Source organism: Myodes glareolus, chromosome 12 (assembly GCF_982192425.1).
Source record: "Myodes glareolus chromosome 12, mMyoGla1.1, whole genome shotgun sequence".
Taxonomy (NCBI): Eukaryota; Metazoa; Chordata; class Mammalia; order Rodentia; family Cricetidae; genus Myodes; species Myodes glareolus.
The window spans coordinates 21,918,954-21,935,951 of record NC_142037.1 but is presented as its reverse complement, the minus strand read 5'-3'; the positions used below and the strand labels follow the sequence as shown (position 1 = coordinate 21,935,951).

The 16,998-nt window shown below is 47.4% G+C and overlaps 1 protein-coding gene across 3 annotated transcripts; it reads left to right on the top strand.

Moving 5' to 3' along the window:
* Positions 1-8,118: 8,118 nt before the first annotated feature.
* On the top strand, positions 8,119-13,840 carry Gjb2 (gap junction protein beta 2). Of its 3 annotated transcripts, XM_048442022.3 has the most exons (3): positions 8,119-8,347; positions 8,862-8,988; positions 11,663-13,840. In XM_048442022.3, exon 3 carries the CDS (start codon positions 11,685-11,687, stop codon positions 12,363-12,365), a length of 681 nt encoding a protein of 226 aa, XP_048297979.1. In that variant the 5' UTR covers positions 8,119-8,347; positions 8,862-8,988; positions 11,663-11,684; the 3' UTR covers positions 12,366-13,840. The 3 variants fall into 3 exon arrangements, with proteins under 3 accessions (XP_048297979.1, XP_048297978.1, XP_048297980.1); XM_048442021.3 differs by lacking the exon at positions 8,862-8,988; XM_048442023.3 differs by lacking the exon at positions 8,862-8,988 and having other exon boundaries at positions 8,119-8,456.
* The last annotated feature ends 3,158 nt before the right edge of the window (positions 13,841-16,998 follow it).

The window sequence follows — 16,998 nt, the reverse complement described above, 5'->3', positions numbered from 1 at the left end:
TATGTTCTTAATAATTTTTTGTGAACGTTTCCTATGGATTCCGTTAGTCTATGAACTCAGGTTTGCCATTTTCCCCTTTGGTATTTTCCGTTTTACTGATAGTGTTTTACAGCTCTGCTACGCAGCGAATCCAGTCAGGAGGGGGTCTTCTGGATGAAGCAGCCCTTTGCCCATCTTACTTTTTTTTTTTTACACTCCAGCTTCCCTTTGATTTGGATTGACGTTATCCTCGTTCTCCACCCTTTTAATTTCCATGCATCTGTGGATCTACGTCTATTGATTATGTTTCCTCTTGATTGTGGGTTTCATTTTACTGGCTTCTTTAAACACCTTTCAGTTTTTCACCAAATGATGGATATTGCATATAAAATATCTCCAGGGTGTTTTGCTTTTCAGCTACAGTGAACACAAGTTCTTTTCTTTCTGCCAGGTACTAGAACGAGAACCTGAGCAGTCAGATTTCAAGACGAAGGTCGAGTTGAGGCTGAGTCAAAGTGATAATGTGAAGGCATAACTGAAGCCTGAAGCAAACAAGGACTCTGGGGCTCCTAGCTATTCCGTCCTGCACACACCCCGTGGAGTGATTTATCGCTTTCCTCTCATCGGTGCTTGAACTAGAAAGGGGTTGAGACAGACTAAATCTTGCTTGATGCTTACAGCACAGTCAGCTCTAACACAGTTCCGGAAACCAAGCACCTTCAAGTTGTCTAATTCTGTTTCCCAGTCAGATACCAACTGCCACTTTTCCTGTGAACTGGGAGATGTCACCATTGCATTTGTGTCAGGTTTCTGTGGCTGTGACAAAATACCGAGAGAAACAGCTTACAGGGAGGAAGTGCTTCCGGGCTCATGGTTTCAAAAGAGATGTTTTTGGATAGTTTTGTAAGGTTTTATCAGCATATATAAATATGCATAACTCTGTGACCAAGTATGATTTTGTATATTGTATATTTTGATAACAATTACACACCCCTTACCTTCTTCTTGTTCCTGTCTCATACCCACTGATCCTCCTCTTCTCAGCCAGTCTTCCTTCCACTTTCAGGTTTTTGGTGTTTTCGCTTTGGAGAAGGGTTGTTGTTGTTGTTGTTATTGTTTGCATGTGTGAGCAAATGAACTTCATTAGAGTTACTTACAGGAATATGTATAAGGGCTGACCACAGGAACATAGGAACCTTATCAGTAGCTGCTCCCCTAAAGAAAATGTCTCTCTCTTTCCGTCATGGATCCTGAGGGAAGGGAGAGGAGTTTAGGAGGTCTTAACAAGTTGACTGCATTGCATACAGAGCATCATGGCGGTGAGCACTAAACTAGGTCACTTCTTGGGGGCCAGGAAGCAGAGAGTGATGGACAGAGAAAGTTGCATCGTCAATTCAGTAACTGGCCAGCCAATGAGCTCCGAGAATTCACCTTCTCCCCTCACCCATGCTCTCGAGGCCATTCTACTAACCAAGCCATCCACCCTGCCCAGCTCTTGGATTCTTAACTTTGTTTCTAATTCTGTTGAAAGGAATCAAAAGTACTTTTTTGGCTAGACTGGTAACATATGCTTATTATCCCAGGATTTGGGAGGCAGAAGCTGGGATGGGAGGATCTGTAAGTTCAGGGTTAGCCTGGTCTACACGGTGAGTTCCAGGCAGTCAGGGATACCATAACAAGGCCTCCTCTTAGGAAAAAACCAAGAAATCAAGCAAGAAAGAAGAAACCTTCTCCGTGGACTTCTGCAAAGGTGTAAGCATGATGCATCTGCACACGTGGGAATACCCAGCTATGCTCAAATGATTGGCTCACTAACCTGCAGCAGTTTACACCCAGATATTCCTTCAGATATTCCTTCATGTGTGTGTGTTTGTGTTCCTGTGCGTCACTTATACAATCTAAATTTAGCCATGTTACATCTGCAACATTGTTTCCTTCGATAAATCATAAGCACAAAAACTTCTCTCAAAAGCCTAGCAGAAGCCAGTCATGATGGTGCATGCCTTTAATCCCAGCCCTTGGGAGGCAAAACCAAGAGAATTCCTGTGACTTCTAGGCCACCCTGGTCTACACAGAAAGTTCCTGAACATCCAGGGCTACATAGAGAGACCCTGTCTGAAAACACAAAATCAAAATCAAAAGTCAAGCAGCCCAGTAGCCTGGGCTGCTATCATGGAATGGCCCCATCTAACAGTAATGCCAAGACTCTGCTCAGCACCATCTTCATATGTGTAAGCTACATGCACACAGGAGCCCCGCACCACCAGCAGCAGCAGCCTAATTCTCCAAATTTCTCACCAACACATCCATTTCACAGTCAGGAGACGATAGAAAAGGTCAACACTTGCACTCTCTTCCCGGAGCCCGATTATCCAATGCAAACTTAGACGTTGAAAGTCTCCAAGGGGCCGGGGAGATGGCCCAGTGGGTAAAGAACTTTCTGTGTGAGCATAAAAACCTGACTCTGAGTCCCCAGAACTTATGAAAGCCCAGTGCTCCCGCAGCAAGTAGGAAGCAGACAGGAGAATTGCTGGAGGCTGTTGAGCAGCTCGCCTGCCTCAACAAGGTAGAAGGCAAGGACTGAACCCTCTCGCTGCCCCTCTGCCACACACAGCTGTGCCACATGTATGCCTACACACACACACACACACACACACACACAGAAAACTCTCATATGAATGTGCATATATACACTTCCCCACATCATACATATGCACATGTTTCCATGCAGTTCTTTACATACATAAATCCACTAAACTGTCTGGCGGGTGACAATGCTATTTATCAAAAGCACTACTTAAACTCCTTTTTAGACAAACTTTTATTTAGTAATAGACCTAAAGGCTGGGCATGGTGACACACACCTTTAATCTCAGCATGAGAAAGCAGAGGCAGGTGGGTCTCTACTAGTTCTAGGCCAGCCTGGTCTACATAGCAAGCATCAGGTAAATCCTGTCACAGATAGATAGGTAGATAGATAGATAGATAGATAGATAGATAGATAAAGATGGGGGTGGGGGAGAAAGACCTAGCCATATGTTGCTGTCTCTCAGCACAGAACAGGGAGTCCTGGGGAAAGAGGTCTAGTGGTAGACCAGATATCCTTTTCTGACCTGAAGAAAGTCCTTAAGCTGCCCACCCACAGCACATCTTGCCATCTAGGGGCCTGTTGGGATTGCCAGCTGTGAACTTAAGGCACAGTTGAGGTGGGAGGTGACATCTGGAGCCTCCAGGTCTCCTCTATGTTATAAGTCTGTCTCACTTGCAGTTACTGGGATATATCTCGTGTCCTTGGAAATGGAACAGAACAGTGGCTTTCCACATTTGCTTGTGGCAGATACTGACAGGAAAAAAAAAAAAAGCACTTTACACTGGATCTGGGAGTCTGCATGCGCAAACATCTCACAAAGCATTGCTTACCCTTGTTAAGAGCAAGGTGTTCTGAAAAGTCTCCTTTTTATTTTTTCATGTCTGCGTAAGGAAGAAAAGGGAAAGGTATAGGGAAAAGGAGGTGGTAGAAATAAATAAATTTATTTTCCCAACTACTCATGAGATCAGGACCAACAACACTAGAGAAAACTGAACGTAAAATGTTCTCCGTGTTCAGGGTTTCCCAGTGAGTCTTTTTAGTGCCATCTACTGAGCATTCTGGGTATTACAAGCACTTGTGTTCGATTTTTTACTCTGGCGCTGAGATTTATTTTACCCCTTTTCTTTTAAGAACATTTCTCCCAACACAGAAAGGCCTCTCAGTTTAAGGAGAAGTTTAAATGAATGGCTACCACACACTAAAGCTCTATTTTGAATCCTCAAACCAAATACTTCATATCCAGTCCTCGAAAGGGGGAGTTTTCAGGTTGCAGAACACACCAGCACAGTGGCCTTGGGAGCAAAAAACCTAGTGATCAGTGGTTCCCAGGAAACAGAACCTTAAATTTAGAACACTGTAGATGAGTGTTCCACACTGAATTTCTATTATATATCAAAACAATCAAGAATCAATAATCCATTATCAACCTTGACAATAATTTTGTTCTACAATAGCACATGAGCCCCCCTTCTCCCCACCCTAACTTGTTCCAAAAACAATTCAAAATACTTTAGGACACAATAGTGTTGTCACACACAGTAGAATACAGAAATCTCATTGGCTCCCCTGTGGACGATGCAGAATTTCCACGCTGACTAGCCACTCTAACGCGGAGAATTTAAATTTCTATTCAGCGGAAAGGAATGTTTCCTACTTGCCAGCAAAGATAGTTATGGCTGTTTCACTTCAGAGTAACGTGTGTGTGCTTTTGGCCCAAACCTGTTTGGAAGGACCTTTGCAATTTTTCCACGGTCTGCTTAATTAACCACAGAAGAGCCGCAGCCGTGTGTTTGTGAGTCCAGGCTCATCCAGCCACGCCGCGAGGCCTCTTCCACCACCCTCTTACAGCCGATACATAGGTATTTCGATTTCATCAGAACATCTGTGCCAACATTAAGACAATAAGGAAAGCAGACCCGCTGACAGCAGACGGCCACTGCTCAAAATTGGAGATTTCACTGTCTTCATTTGGAAGAGGTTAAACTGTTGCGAGCCGGCAAAGCTCCCTATCTTTACACTGACTATAACAGCTGGCTTTTTCCTCCTAAAGGACCTCAGATTCATCCGTTTTAGAAAGCACAGGAATGGCATGACTCGGAGATGAATAAAGAAGCGGGGCTTGAAGATGCAGGCCTGTAATGCCAGCCCTGAAGACGCAGAGACAGAGGTGTTAAGTCATGTCATCCTTGGCTGATAGGGAGTACAAGCCCAGCCTGAGCTGGAGAAGTTGACTCAAAACAAACAAAATAACAACAACAGAAATTGCAGTGAAAGCGTGTCCCATATAATAATCGCCCACACAGACTGGCAGGGTCCAGAAGAGCCACCCTTGCCGTGATGGCACATTATCAAACGTAAGTCGTTATTAAGTGTCCAGGGAAGCCAGAGGCCCTTCAGTTTCCAAATGCTCTTTTAGGAAGAGCTGGATATGATTTACTAAGCATACTCATAGGATTAATGTTTCAATAACAGACTCAGGAAAGGAGTATGCAGCCCAAAGGGCTGATGTCTCTCCCAGAGACGATTGATGGGCCCAGTTTGCCTGAAAACTCGTCAAGTAGTGGTTCAGGATAGTGGTTCAGGGACTCCATACAAGCCTTTTCTTGTTCTGAAGCATTCTCTGCCATCGCCTTCATTTGTTTTGTAAGTCAGAAATGTGAGACAGTGTGTGTGTGTGTGTGTGTGTGTGTGTGTGTGTGTGTAGCATTCTTCCCAGGATTCAAGATACTGCCCCAGGAGGGAGCTGACAAGCAGTCATTCATCAAAATGGCAAGATGTGCAATTTATCTTGCACTGATTCCTTGCACAGTAGCAAGTTCTTTTGAGTTTATTTACAGAAAGCAACTATTGAATTAAAATACCAAGTAACCTAAACACTAGCTTTGTCACATTCCAACATCATCAACAAAGTTCAGCTGAGTGACAACCAGCTAGGGTTCGTGTTCTCAGTGCTAACCAGACAGAAGAGCAACACTTGCCTGTCCTGACACGTGAGCACGACAAAGTTCAGTGCTCAGAGCTCCTCACTGGCTAACCATCCACAGCTGCTTCATAGGCCTCTCTTCACCCTCACCCTTCACCCTTCACCTTTCACCCTTCATCCCTCACCCCTCTGACCTTGCTGGTCCCTTCATTCAAGACCAACCTAGAAGATATCATGGGATTCTGCTTAAAGCCAAGTCAAAAACTGTCCTCTGTCTGGTTAGTTTCTACACATGAACGAGATGAAGGGGAACTTGCTGGCCGCTGGCCAGTAAACTCCCGTCCTCTCCCTGCCATGTCATGGGGCTGAGCTTCTCACAGGCCCATATGCTAACATGAGAACATGGAAGCCGGGGTGAGCAACGTGGGGCTTATTTCTGATGCTCACTTTTTCAAAGCAATGCTTGCCATGGGAAGGGGGTACACAATTCATTTGTATGATACATTAATTGGATGCACATCTAGCTTCATTCAGAGATAATCTCAGCCAAACCTGTCCCAGCTCTTTTCTAGCCTCTCCTCTCTTCCCCCCTCCTCTCCTGTCCCCTACTTTCCCTCCTTTGAAGTATGTGCATACACAAATAAATTTAGCATTTCCTGCCCTAGAGGAGCCTCTGGTCCAGTTGGGAAGAAAACATAACACAAAGAAACAAGAGAAACTGGATGAAACAAAATAAAATCAAGAGCTGAGTTCTCCGTGGGGACTTTAGAGATGAACTATAAATCCTAATAGTCTCAGCGACTGACATTTAGCCAAAACAGAGCCATTGTGCAAATCTGCAGAAGCAAGCCAAGGAAGTAGAAGTTGACCCTGTAATCATAATGTAGACACCAAACCCGCAGGAGGAACTGCTCAAAGGGGAAAGTGAGTCAATTCTCATCTCCGGGTTATCTTTTTTACCAACCAGGTCCTACAGTGATTCTAGATCTCCTCTCATTCCCACTGAACAAGAGCTCCTCTGGACTGAAAACTGCTACCCATGAGAAGATCCAGACACCCTCCCACCCCCACCAGCTGCCACCACCTCATCACCTCTTGGCTTCCCGTCTAAATGTGTTCAGGCCAAGGGAGTTGTCCCACCCCAGCTGGCTTAGCCAGTCATCTTCACAAGCCAATTCAGCACCTCTCTCAGAAAAGCCATCTGAGGATGTGGGGTTCCTGAGGTTTTGTCTCTTCAGTACAGACACTCCCTGATAGGTTAAGACTTACAGGTGGGGAAGGGGGAGTAGGACCCTCAGGGTAAACCCCTCATGTGCCCCTCAAAGACCCACAGCAATGAGCGTGCTCCTTACGCTATGGTTGCTGTTCCTTAGAGCACATGGGCCTCGTCAGAATGAATCACTACCACTTCACGTCATGTACAACTGATCTGAGGAAACTCTGTGAGTACGTGAGGTTCGCACCCCAAACCTGGCTGCTCTAGGACTCAGGTCGCAGGGAACTGAGCAGGTTGAAGTTGGCCTAGGTGTCCCCAGCACAGCCTGCCCTTATCTGAAGCTTTGTGAATGTTCACTTTGTTTCCTTTGCCTCTCAGAACTATGCAGAGAGTCAAGCAAGCAACATGAACACAGACCTCACAGTCAGCATCGAGCTTGGCGGGGAGAGAACTGAGGTGTAGACCCAGGCTGCCCAGAGTCTTCCCAGCAGCCTGGACTCCTAGAAGGACGGGCTTGCCTGCCTCTCTTTCCTTCCTGCAGTTTCTGGACCACCCTTCCTTGCAATGATCTCAGGTGTGGAAAAGAAAACACAGCACCCTCCAGAGGCTGGGACACGTCCACTTCCAGGCCAGGCTGAGACTTCTAGTCTTGGAGACTCACCCTCCTGGCCTAGCCACTGGCACACTGTACAAAGCGATCAAATTATATCGGGAATTCAGGGAAATAGAAGCCAGAATTTGGCCAGCCCTGTTGGCGCCCCCTGTCAGTCTGCCTTAAACACAAATTCCAGATGCTTACTGTGCTGCGGGTCCCCTATGGGAGAGGAGCCTCGTGTGCCACCGAAACCTGCGGGCCTACACAGAGTTTCATGTCCTCGGAATGCCCTTTTTTTCTAATATATATTTATATTTAATAAAATTATATTTAATATAGATAATAGATTTATATTTAATATAAATAAATGTAACATATATTTAGTATAAATATATTTATAGTGCAGTGAAGTGTCGAACACAATAGCACGCTCCCACTGGTGAGAGTAGTAATAACGACATCATCAACTCTCTTTCAACACCACCCTATCCCCCAAAAAACAGTAACCGGGGCTTGCAGCTTTGCGACCTCGGTCCTGGGTGGTGACGCGAGGTCTGCAGGCTCCGTTCAGGACGCGGCACTGGGAAAGTCTGGAGCGCTGGAATCGGGGGAGGGGTGCTGGGGCTGGGGCTCGAGGAGAACCTGCGGCTCCCTGGCCCCGACGGCTCTGGGTGCCCGGAGAGCCCCGCCCGCGGCGCTGGGGGCGGCGGGCTGCTCAGAGCCACCTCCTCCGCAACTTTCTCAATCGCTCGGGGGTGAGAGAGGCGGGGTGAGGGGTGCGGTTAAAAGGAGCGGCGGCCGACAGGTGTCCAGGATCGCAGCGCTCTGCGCGCTCGGCTCTCCCAACTCGCAGCCAGTCGGTGGCGCTCCCGCCTACAGAGCGCAGCCTACGCCGGGACCAGCGGCGACCAGCTCCGGTTTAGTCCGTGACCCACTCCGGACCAACCCAGGACCGGCCCGAGACCCACGCAGGACCTGCTCCTCCCAAGCAACAGCGCGTCGCCGCCTCTCGCCACCCAGCGCCGCGCGCTCCTCGGGACACAGGTGCGACAGCTTATCCGCGCTGCGGAGCCCCAGCGGTGTGGCCCCGCGGCTTGATCGCGACGCCCCACGGCGTCTGGAGCGCGAGTCTCGGCCAGTAGGGACGCGTGAGGTGCGAGGCGGGGTGCGGGTCGCCGTGGTACTGGGAAACCGAGACCCGAACGCCCTGCGCCGTCCCCGAGGGTCATCACCCCCGGCGGATAGGGACCTTTGTCGCGCTCACGTTTCTGCGGCTGGAGCGGCTGGCCGGGCTCGGGATTGGACCCGACTGCTCCCGCCGCGCTCGCTGCAGCGCACAGGGCAGGAAGCGTCAGCATTGCCTGAGCCGGGAGGTCCTGCACCACGCGGGGCGGGGAGGGACGCGTGGGCCAGGCCGTTCCATGCGCGACTGCAAAGTGTTGTCTGTGGTCCTTTGCTAGAATTTCCCCCGGGGCCTCCTGGCTGCGTAGTCTGCCGCCATTGTAAGTTTTTAACTAACAGAAAGCTTAGCAGGAAAACTCGGTTTCATTTGTTTAAGCTGGAGGCCTCCGTGGGAAGACACTGACCTTTACCACCTAAAGCACCGGGGTGACGCGGGCGACCGCCCAAAACGAGCGTCCATAGCCGCTCCCGTGGACTAGGGGACCCCAGCCTGCACTTGACGGGTAACTTTGATTGCTTCTCGTTTTTCTTAAAAGCTTTTGAAGGGCTTGCGTTCAGGTGGGGCTCTGCAGCTGAAGGGAGGCTTCCCGACTCAGACTCGCAGATGGTGTGCTGCTGAGAAACGTGTCCATTGGGACTCTTGCATCAGCCCCTCCGTGCTACCTCACTGGAAGGGAGCATAAGCCTAAATAGGTCTCTGGGACTGTCCTGAGAAGCCTGGCACAGCCATGGCTCCATTTACCCCGGAGTCCTTTGAAAACTATGGGCTAAGTTAGTTAGCTTGTGAGAAAGGCGGAGGCTGAGATGGGGACAGTATCTGGAGGTGTTCCACCAGCTCCCCAAAGTACCCTTCCCAAATAAGGGTCTCTCATCTAAATAGAATACAGATTATAAACATGGAGAAGCTCAGCCTCTCCTTTTCAGGAGTGAAGGATTGACAGTCCCCCACACTCTGACAGTGCTCCAGGCAATCTGCAGGTGACCCAGGCCAAGTGGGGACCTGCTTGTGACCTCCCTAGTCAGAGGCCAGGAGATCACCTCCTACACCACAGTTAAATATTGACAATTTCACCCTGCTGTCTAGTACTGCAAGCCCCTTGTGAGATCAAATTTTAACCTCTCCCTCGTCTTGGAAGGGCCATTAAAACAAGCAGCTTCAACCAGATGTGCCAGGGTCCACACCTAGGACCCAGCAACTTGTTTTTCTCGTGGTGTTTTTTACTGGTCTTGTTTGTTCAGTCCTGCCAACCTTTTTCCATGATTTTATTATTTTTTTTAATTTGGTTTTGCTTTGTTTTTCTCTCTTTTGGTTTTTTGTTTTGTTTTGTTTTTGCTTTTTGTTTGTTTGTTTGTTGAGGCAGGATCTTCCTCTGCAACCCAAGTTTTCCTTAAGTTAACACAATCCTCCTGCCTCAGCCTTCAGAGTTCTGGGATTATAGATGAGTCCTAACCTCAGTTTCGTGGAGTTAGAAGCCAACCTGAGTACCATAGCAAACTCAAACTTAACAAATACTTTAAAGTAATTTTTATAAACAAGTGAAGATTTTATTCTGAAGTTCATGTTTCTCCACTGATAATAACTGGGCTCGTCTGTGGATGCTCTCAGCAGGCAAAGGTCCCACTCACCCCTGAGTTCTGCATTTTGGGTCAGGTGTGTGGATGTTTATTTCAGTCAGTGTCCTGATCTCGACTCAGCGAGTAGACGTGAAGAACAGAGGGTCTAATTCCAATCTGATTGTTTTGTGAAACTTAGAACACTGTTGCTTTCAATACTTTTGCTTGTTGGGGACAGACTGCATGGAGCTGTGAGATCGTTCAAAGAGCAACCAGCTTCCCTAAGGGACTCGGAATAGTCTAGGTATAAATGGGTCAGGGCTCAACCTGCTCAGCCACTGTTTCTTCCTGTGGCGTTTCCACTTTCCCGGTTGGCTAGGACTCGATGTCTCACCAGTGTGTGTCAGCTCCTCTGACCAATGCACAGCTGAGGGGGTCCCATGAAGACCTTGGTGTTCTGCAGCAGCAAGTGGGGCTTTCACCCTGAGCCTGCTTGGGGGAAGGGGGATGCAAGCTGCCTACAGCAGGAGGGCAGGGAAGCTTTTAAGTAAGAGCAAGAGGACTCATTACAGTTTGGAAGGGGCGGAAAGCAAATGACTCATCAGGACAGTAGGAGGGTGGGATCTTGTCAGAAGAGGGCTTGATTGGGACAGGTAGGGTGGAGCCATGAATCAGTGAGGACGGTCCCTTCCCTGAGATGAAACAGAAGCTCATTCCTTCATCCAGGACACAGTTGATACACACGGTGTCACCCAAGGCAATTTTGCTTCCAAGCTGATGGTGAGTTCCTTGGACCAGTAGCTGGGAAACCACTGAACTAAATTTCCTGCCATTTTTCATGATTATTTATTTTAGAATCACGTCCAAGTTAAAACCATAGTCCACGGTAGCAAAGCTCACCTGCCACGTGTATCAAAACAGATACGGAACACTAACCAAACAGTTCCAACCTGACAGCGGAGTCACCAACCCGCTTGTAAAAACCTAAGTGCAAAGACTTTTTTTTCACCCTAATCCTCTCACACAGAAGATGGGAGCAAGGTTTGTAGTGGGAGGTTAAGTTGAGGAATCTCAACTCTAAGTGTAACCATTAGGAATGACGTATCACCTTGCCTCCCGAACCCATGCATATTCAAATAGTTCAAAGAACCGACTTCAGCACTGGATCATGTGGACTTTCACAGATCCTGTCGTCTGAACGGGGCAGCTGTGCCCCTTGAGGTGAAGTTGGTCCAAGCTCTTATCTACCACCGCAAAGCTCGGGGCTGCCAACACAGCCCGCTGAGTGACCTGTACGGAAATGGGAACCTGTGAGGTGAACTTAGCCAGAACACAGTTTTGCCTTTAGACTAACAAGTATTTTGCTTTGGCGCACCCCTGTGCCCACATCTTGGTTACGTGCTAAAGACTGGATGGATCCCTCAGTTGAACAAGTGTGTTTTAGAGAACTGTATTAGAGATCACACAGAAGCATGTTGGAGATGGTTTGGGAACTACACACTTAACCCTATGACAAAGTGAGTTCTATTGTCACCAGCCTAGAGGAGACTGTACCCAGAGCAGAGCTGGGACCTGGCCAGACCAGTGAGTGATTCCTGTCTTGTGTTCATTTGTCATTTGTAGGGCCACCCACCCAGAGGACAAGATGGATTGGGGCACGCTACAGAGCATCCTCGGAGGTGTCAACAAACACTCCACCAGCATTGGGAAAATCTGGCTGACCGTCCTGTTCATTTTCCGCATCATGATCCTCGTGGTGGCGGCCAAAGAAGTGTGGGGAGATGAGCAAGCCGATTTCATCTGCAACACGCTCCAGCCTGGCTGCAAGAACGTGTGCTACGACCACTACTTCCCCATCTCCCACATCCGGCTCTGGGCCCTGCAGCTGATCTTTGTGTCCACGCCAGCCCTCCTGGTAGCCATGCATGTGGCCTACAGGAGACACGAAAAGAAACGGAAGTTCATGAAAGGAGAGATAAAGAATGAATTTAAGGACATCGAAGAGATCAAAACCCAGAAGGTCCGCATCGAAGGGTCCCTGTGGTGGACCTACACCACCAGCATCTTCTTCCGGGTCATCTTCGAAGCTGTCTTCATGTACGTCTTTTACATCATGTATAATGGCTTCTTCATGCAGCGTCTGGTGAAATGCAATGCCTGGCCTTGTCCCAATACAGTGGACTGCTTCATTTCCAGGCCCACGGAAAAGACTGTCTTCACGGTCTTCATGATTGCAGTGTCTGGAATTTGCATCCTGCTAAATATCACAGAATTGTGCTATTTGTTCATTAGATATTGTTCAGGAAAGTCAAAAAGACAAGTGTAATGCATTACCTGACTGCTAGAGCAAAGATTGAGCAAAGGGATGAGGCAACCTGTGCTTAGCTCAGCCACCAGCATTTCCCAAGACAAACAGTCCCGTCTTAAATGCCACCATCTGAAGTCCCCATAGGCCTCACATGAAACTCCAGAGGCCTCCATGGGGCTCCCTTCCCCCAAAGCTCCAAACAAAGGCCCAATTCTATGCCTGTATTAGTCTGTTCTAAAGTTAGTTCCACTGAGACCCCGTGCTGGGAGCGACTATTCTGGTAGGACACATTCACAGTTTAAACAAAGGATCTCACACTGTCTGTCTTCCTCAGAGGACAGGAGATGAGCCCAGTCCCAAGGAAGGTGCCCAGAATATTCACTGTGCCTCTCTTAAGGCACCCTTCCCCAAGTTGCCCCCAGTTAATGGTAAAGAATCTCCACTCTGTTATTTGCTTTGATAGTTTAAGTCTGCAATAGTGGACAAAGTTATTTAATGCTTCAAGCACTGTGTACTTTTTTTTTTTAAACAAAAACCTTAAAATAAGATAGGTTCTTTTGTTCTCAAAATGATCTGGAAACCATTATTCATTCCTCCTATTTCAAAGGTTCAGTTTGTGATATGAACGTGTAACCAGATCTCACAAGGTCTTTAAAACGTTGGTCTTTTGGTTATGGGAAATCTGCGGTGTGGCTGAGAGGCCATCTACGGTATTCATCCCCAGTGTGGTAAATACAGGGCAGCAGCCTCACAACCTGTCTCACAGGAGACAAACTGGAAGCTTTCATGCTGGCTTCTGACCAGAAGAGGCCTCGCTTAAAAAGCCCAAGTGTCGTTTTGCATAAGAGACAGATAGGACATGCCAACCACTGCCACCCGCTCTGAGCCTAACCCAGCCCCTCCCTCCCTCCTGACATTTGTCTACTGTATGTGGGATGTGGCCGCCAGCATCAGGAGACATTGACTTCATGATTGGAATTTTGCTTGGGAATTTCACTGCCATGGTGTAATTTAATGGTGCAGAAACAAAATGGGGTGGAGGCAGGGGGATAACTATTTTCAAAGGACCAATGGAACTTCTAGACTCTAAATTCTGTTGATTGAAACTGAATTTTTCTACTTTGGAAGTCTGTTTGCTACCCTCTTCGGCATTGGCTTTCTTACCTGGAAACAGAAGAATGGCTATCTGGAAAGACTAGGAACTAGAGTTTAGGTCACTATGTCACTCTTCTAGGGCAAGTTGAACCTTAGCATTGCCATTATGCTTAATGTGTCTCCCACAAGATGGCACTCAACAGCTCCAACAGGGAACACTTCTTACTGCCAAGAATGGCATTGGGAAGACATTTTGTAACCATAAATAAGAGTTGTGGTTTCATGCTTGTCACTAAAGTAATTTTGTAAGCTCTTAAATGTCATTTATTAAAATATGATTATTTTGTATACTTTAAAATTAAATAAGGTTTTTAACAGAATGCCAAATTTTAACTTAATCGATAGTAAGTCTTTCTTTGTTTCAGAGGCGGGGGTTGCTGTATTTTATCTTTGAGACAGGGCCTCGTTGTGTCTCCCTGGCTGGCCTAGAACACAAAGATCCACCTGCCCTGACTCCCAAGTGCTGAGATTAAAGGTACACACCTCCATGCCCAGCTATAGTAATTTGTGTATACAGACATTTCATAGTTTATATTTTGCAGTATCCCCTGAGTGTATTCACAGGTTACCTGCCCACTGTCCTGGGGTCCTTCTGCCTAGTTACAGAAAACTCCCTGTGGCTTGAAAAATTGGTAAAGATGGAGGGGCGGAGCACCGCTGCTCAAATCCTTTGCAGCCCTGAGGGGCTCAGGGAAACCCATCCGAAGAACTGTGAGGTGTGGGAGTTAGAACAGAGCCTGCAAAATGCTAAGCCCCAGGGACAGGATCAGCCCAGAAGAACCAGAAGAATCCAGTTTAAGAGGTTCTTGGGCTCAGTGTGTAGTTGTTGCTAAAGCACCTGTCTCCCGTGTACAGTCCCCAGATCTGAGTACCAGCACCACAAAAATAAATAAATAACACTCTTCATGTTTAAAAATTAAAATAGCAGCCACGGCGAAGTCTGCAACATGAGAACCGTCCTCTGTGGAACTTTCCCAAGATGTCCTATGTGTCTAAAAGAAGGTGACCCATGAGACAGCTTTATGTCTCCTCAGTGTCTATTCCCATGGGACACACCTTGTCAGGCAAGCCTGTCCCAGATAAGTGACCGCCTACAAGCACCTCTCCCCTGGACAGCGCCAACACTTCCGTCCTTTAAGGTACAAGCTTCCTATCCGAGGTTGTCAAAGACATTTTAAACATCAATAATATTTTTATGGGGGGCCATACATTCTTCACATAGCTTGAAAAGCGTAAAACTCACCCCACTTCCAATCAAGGAATAGAACAGACATGAGGAGTCTCCCACATGCCAGTGCACCCTGTTAAAAGAGCCCACAGCTTTTTAAATGGCTAGTTCCACTCCCACACATTTTGAAGATTATCACTCTTAAGGTATTAAAAGACGGAGCCTAAATAATTACAAACCACCAGCAACCACTTCATAGGACAGACCGAGGTCTGGTCACAAGCTTGGAAATTAAAGCCCGACTTTTGAAATACGATTATCCTGAAATACCGGTGGACAATGCGTCTGTGAGGAGCAGCACTCCACGTGAGTGAGCTCTGAAGGTCAGAGGCGATGCCCCCAACTTGTGTGGCATTCACTGACAAAGGAAACATGGTGCCACCTGCTGGGGGACAGGCCCCTGCTGTAAGTGGGGCAGCGGGGTTCTGTTGGTTTCCTGGGCTGTTTCAGGTAGCAGGGTTTCTAACAAGATGACTCACCAGAAAGCAGCTTGCCAATGCTGAGCAGATCACAGCCCGTAGAAGGGAGCTCCGTGCTTACTCTGGCCTCAGTTTCCTAGCCTCATAATGGGCTTCTCAAATGCTTCCCAAGCCTGGGGAAATCAATGGGGTGATTTACATAGACACTGTCCTCCCCATAGGACAGGAGTGTGGTATTACCATCATCTCTCCCACTCAATAGACCCCAAGGGAGATGGTGAATGACGTCTTAGATAGGAATGTCTCCAGCAAAGCTCAACTAACTGGATGCTTGGGAAAGTGTATGTTGACACTGAAATAAACATGACATGGTGGCCTCAGAGACCAGCCACACCAGGAGGGGAAGGCGGGCTGGGTGCACACACGGTAGCAAAGACAAGTGACAGCTGTGTTGCTCTGTTACTCAACAAAACCAGTGGCTGGAGAGTAAGCAGCTTAATGCCAAAATGCCTCACACAGCCTACCAGGCATGAGCAGTGGGTCCCATTTCCAGTCTTGGATAAAGTAAATAGGAATGGTGGGCGGAGGTGCATGGCTGTAATCTCAGCACCTAGGAGGGGAAGCCAGGAGAATCTGAAGTTCAAGGTCATCCTCAGTGACTAATTAGTTCAAAGCCAGCCTGCACTTCATGACACTGTCTCAAAATAGCAAATAAGTAAATAAATGACTAAATAAATACAAATAAGTGACTAGAAAGGAGAATCAGTACTGACTGCAGCAAAGACTGTTACAAGTTTGTCCAGTCAGGGTCTCTGTACTACCTAACAGGCAGAGGTCAAGTCTTACCCCCTTTCATCTTCACGGCAACATAAAAACTCACGGGCCATCACCTTTATTCCCGTGGAGGGCTGTCAAGAAGGCGCAGCTCGGGCAACTGTCGAGATCAAAGGCTGGTAAGTGTAGCCCAAGCTCATGGAGGTTATGTGGACTGGCCTTCTGGAATTCCTCTACATACTTCCCTCCCACACCTAACGCTAACTCCACAGCCCCCCACCCACATCTTTTGCAATCCTGCTGGAGCCCATGGTGTGTAACCACAGCCTAACAGGATTCCAAAGTCCATTCCTCATGGTGTTTTCTCATCAACTGATATTTACTGAGCGTCAACCAAGTACCAGACACTATTCGTCCCTGGGATTGAAGCTGATTTTAAGAAAAAGTTGAGCTTTTATACTGAAGGAGGCTATGTGTCAACAAATCCCAAGATTCTCCAGTACCACAGCAAAGAGAGAGAGCAGGGAGTGTCAGGCATCAGGGAATGGTACCCATACCTGTTAGTGTGGAATGGCCACTTGATATAGGATACCATTTTGTATGTGTGCTGCTTTTATTGGTTACTGAATAAAGTTGCTTTGGCCTATAGCAGGGCAGAACAAAGGCAGGCTGGAAGAGAGAGATAGAGTAGGCAGAGTCAAAGAGACACTATGTAGTTGCCAAAGGAGAAGGACACACCGGAACCTTACCGATAGGTTACAGCTTCATGATGATACACAGAATAATAGAAATGGGTTAATTTAAGATGTAAGAGTTAGTTAATAAGAAGCCTGAGCTAATAGGCCAAACAGTATTTGTAATTAATATACTTTTATGTGATTATTCAGGTCTGGGCAGCCAGGAAATGAATGAGCAGTCTCTGTTTACAGGTGGTGCCAGGTAGGGCAACTACATCCGCATAAAACCTGAGAGAGTTTGGGAAGAAATTCTAGACATAAAAGATCAGAGTTAAGCATGGTTTCTTGGTAGCAGCATTTTCTCGGGTGGACTCTGTTTGCTAGAGGCAAGCAGGGCC

Bases quoted from the DNA above. Each gene is read 5' to 3' on its own strand.
- Gjb2 (XM_048442021.3), top strand. From the start codon at position 11,685: ATGGATTGGGGCACGCTACAGAGCATCCTCGGAGGTGTCAACAAACAC.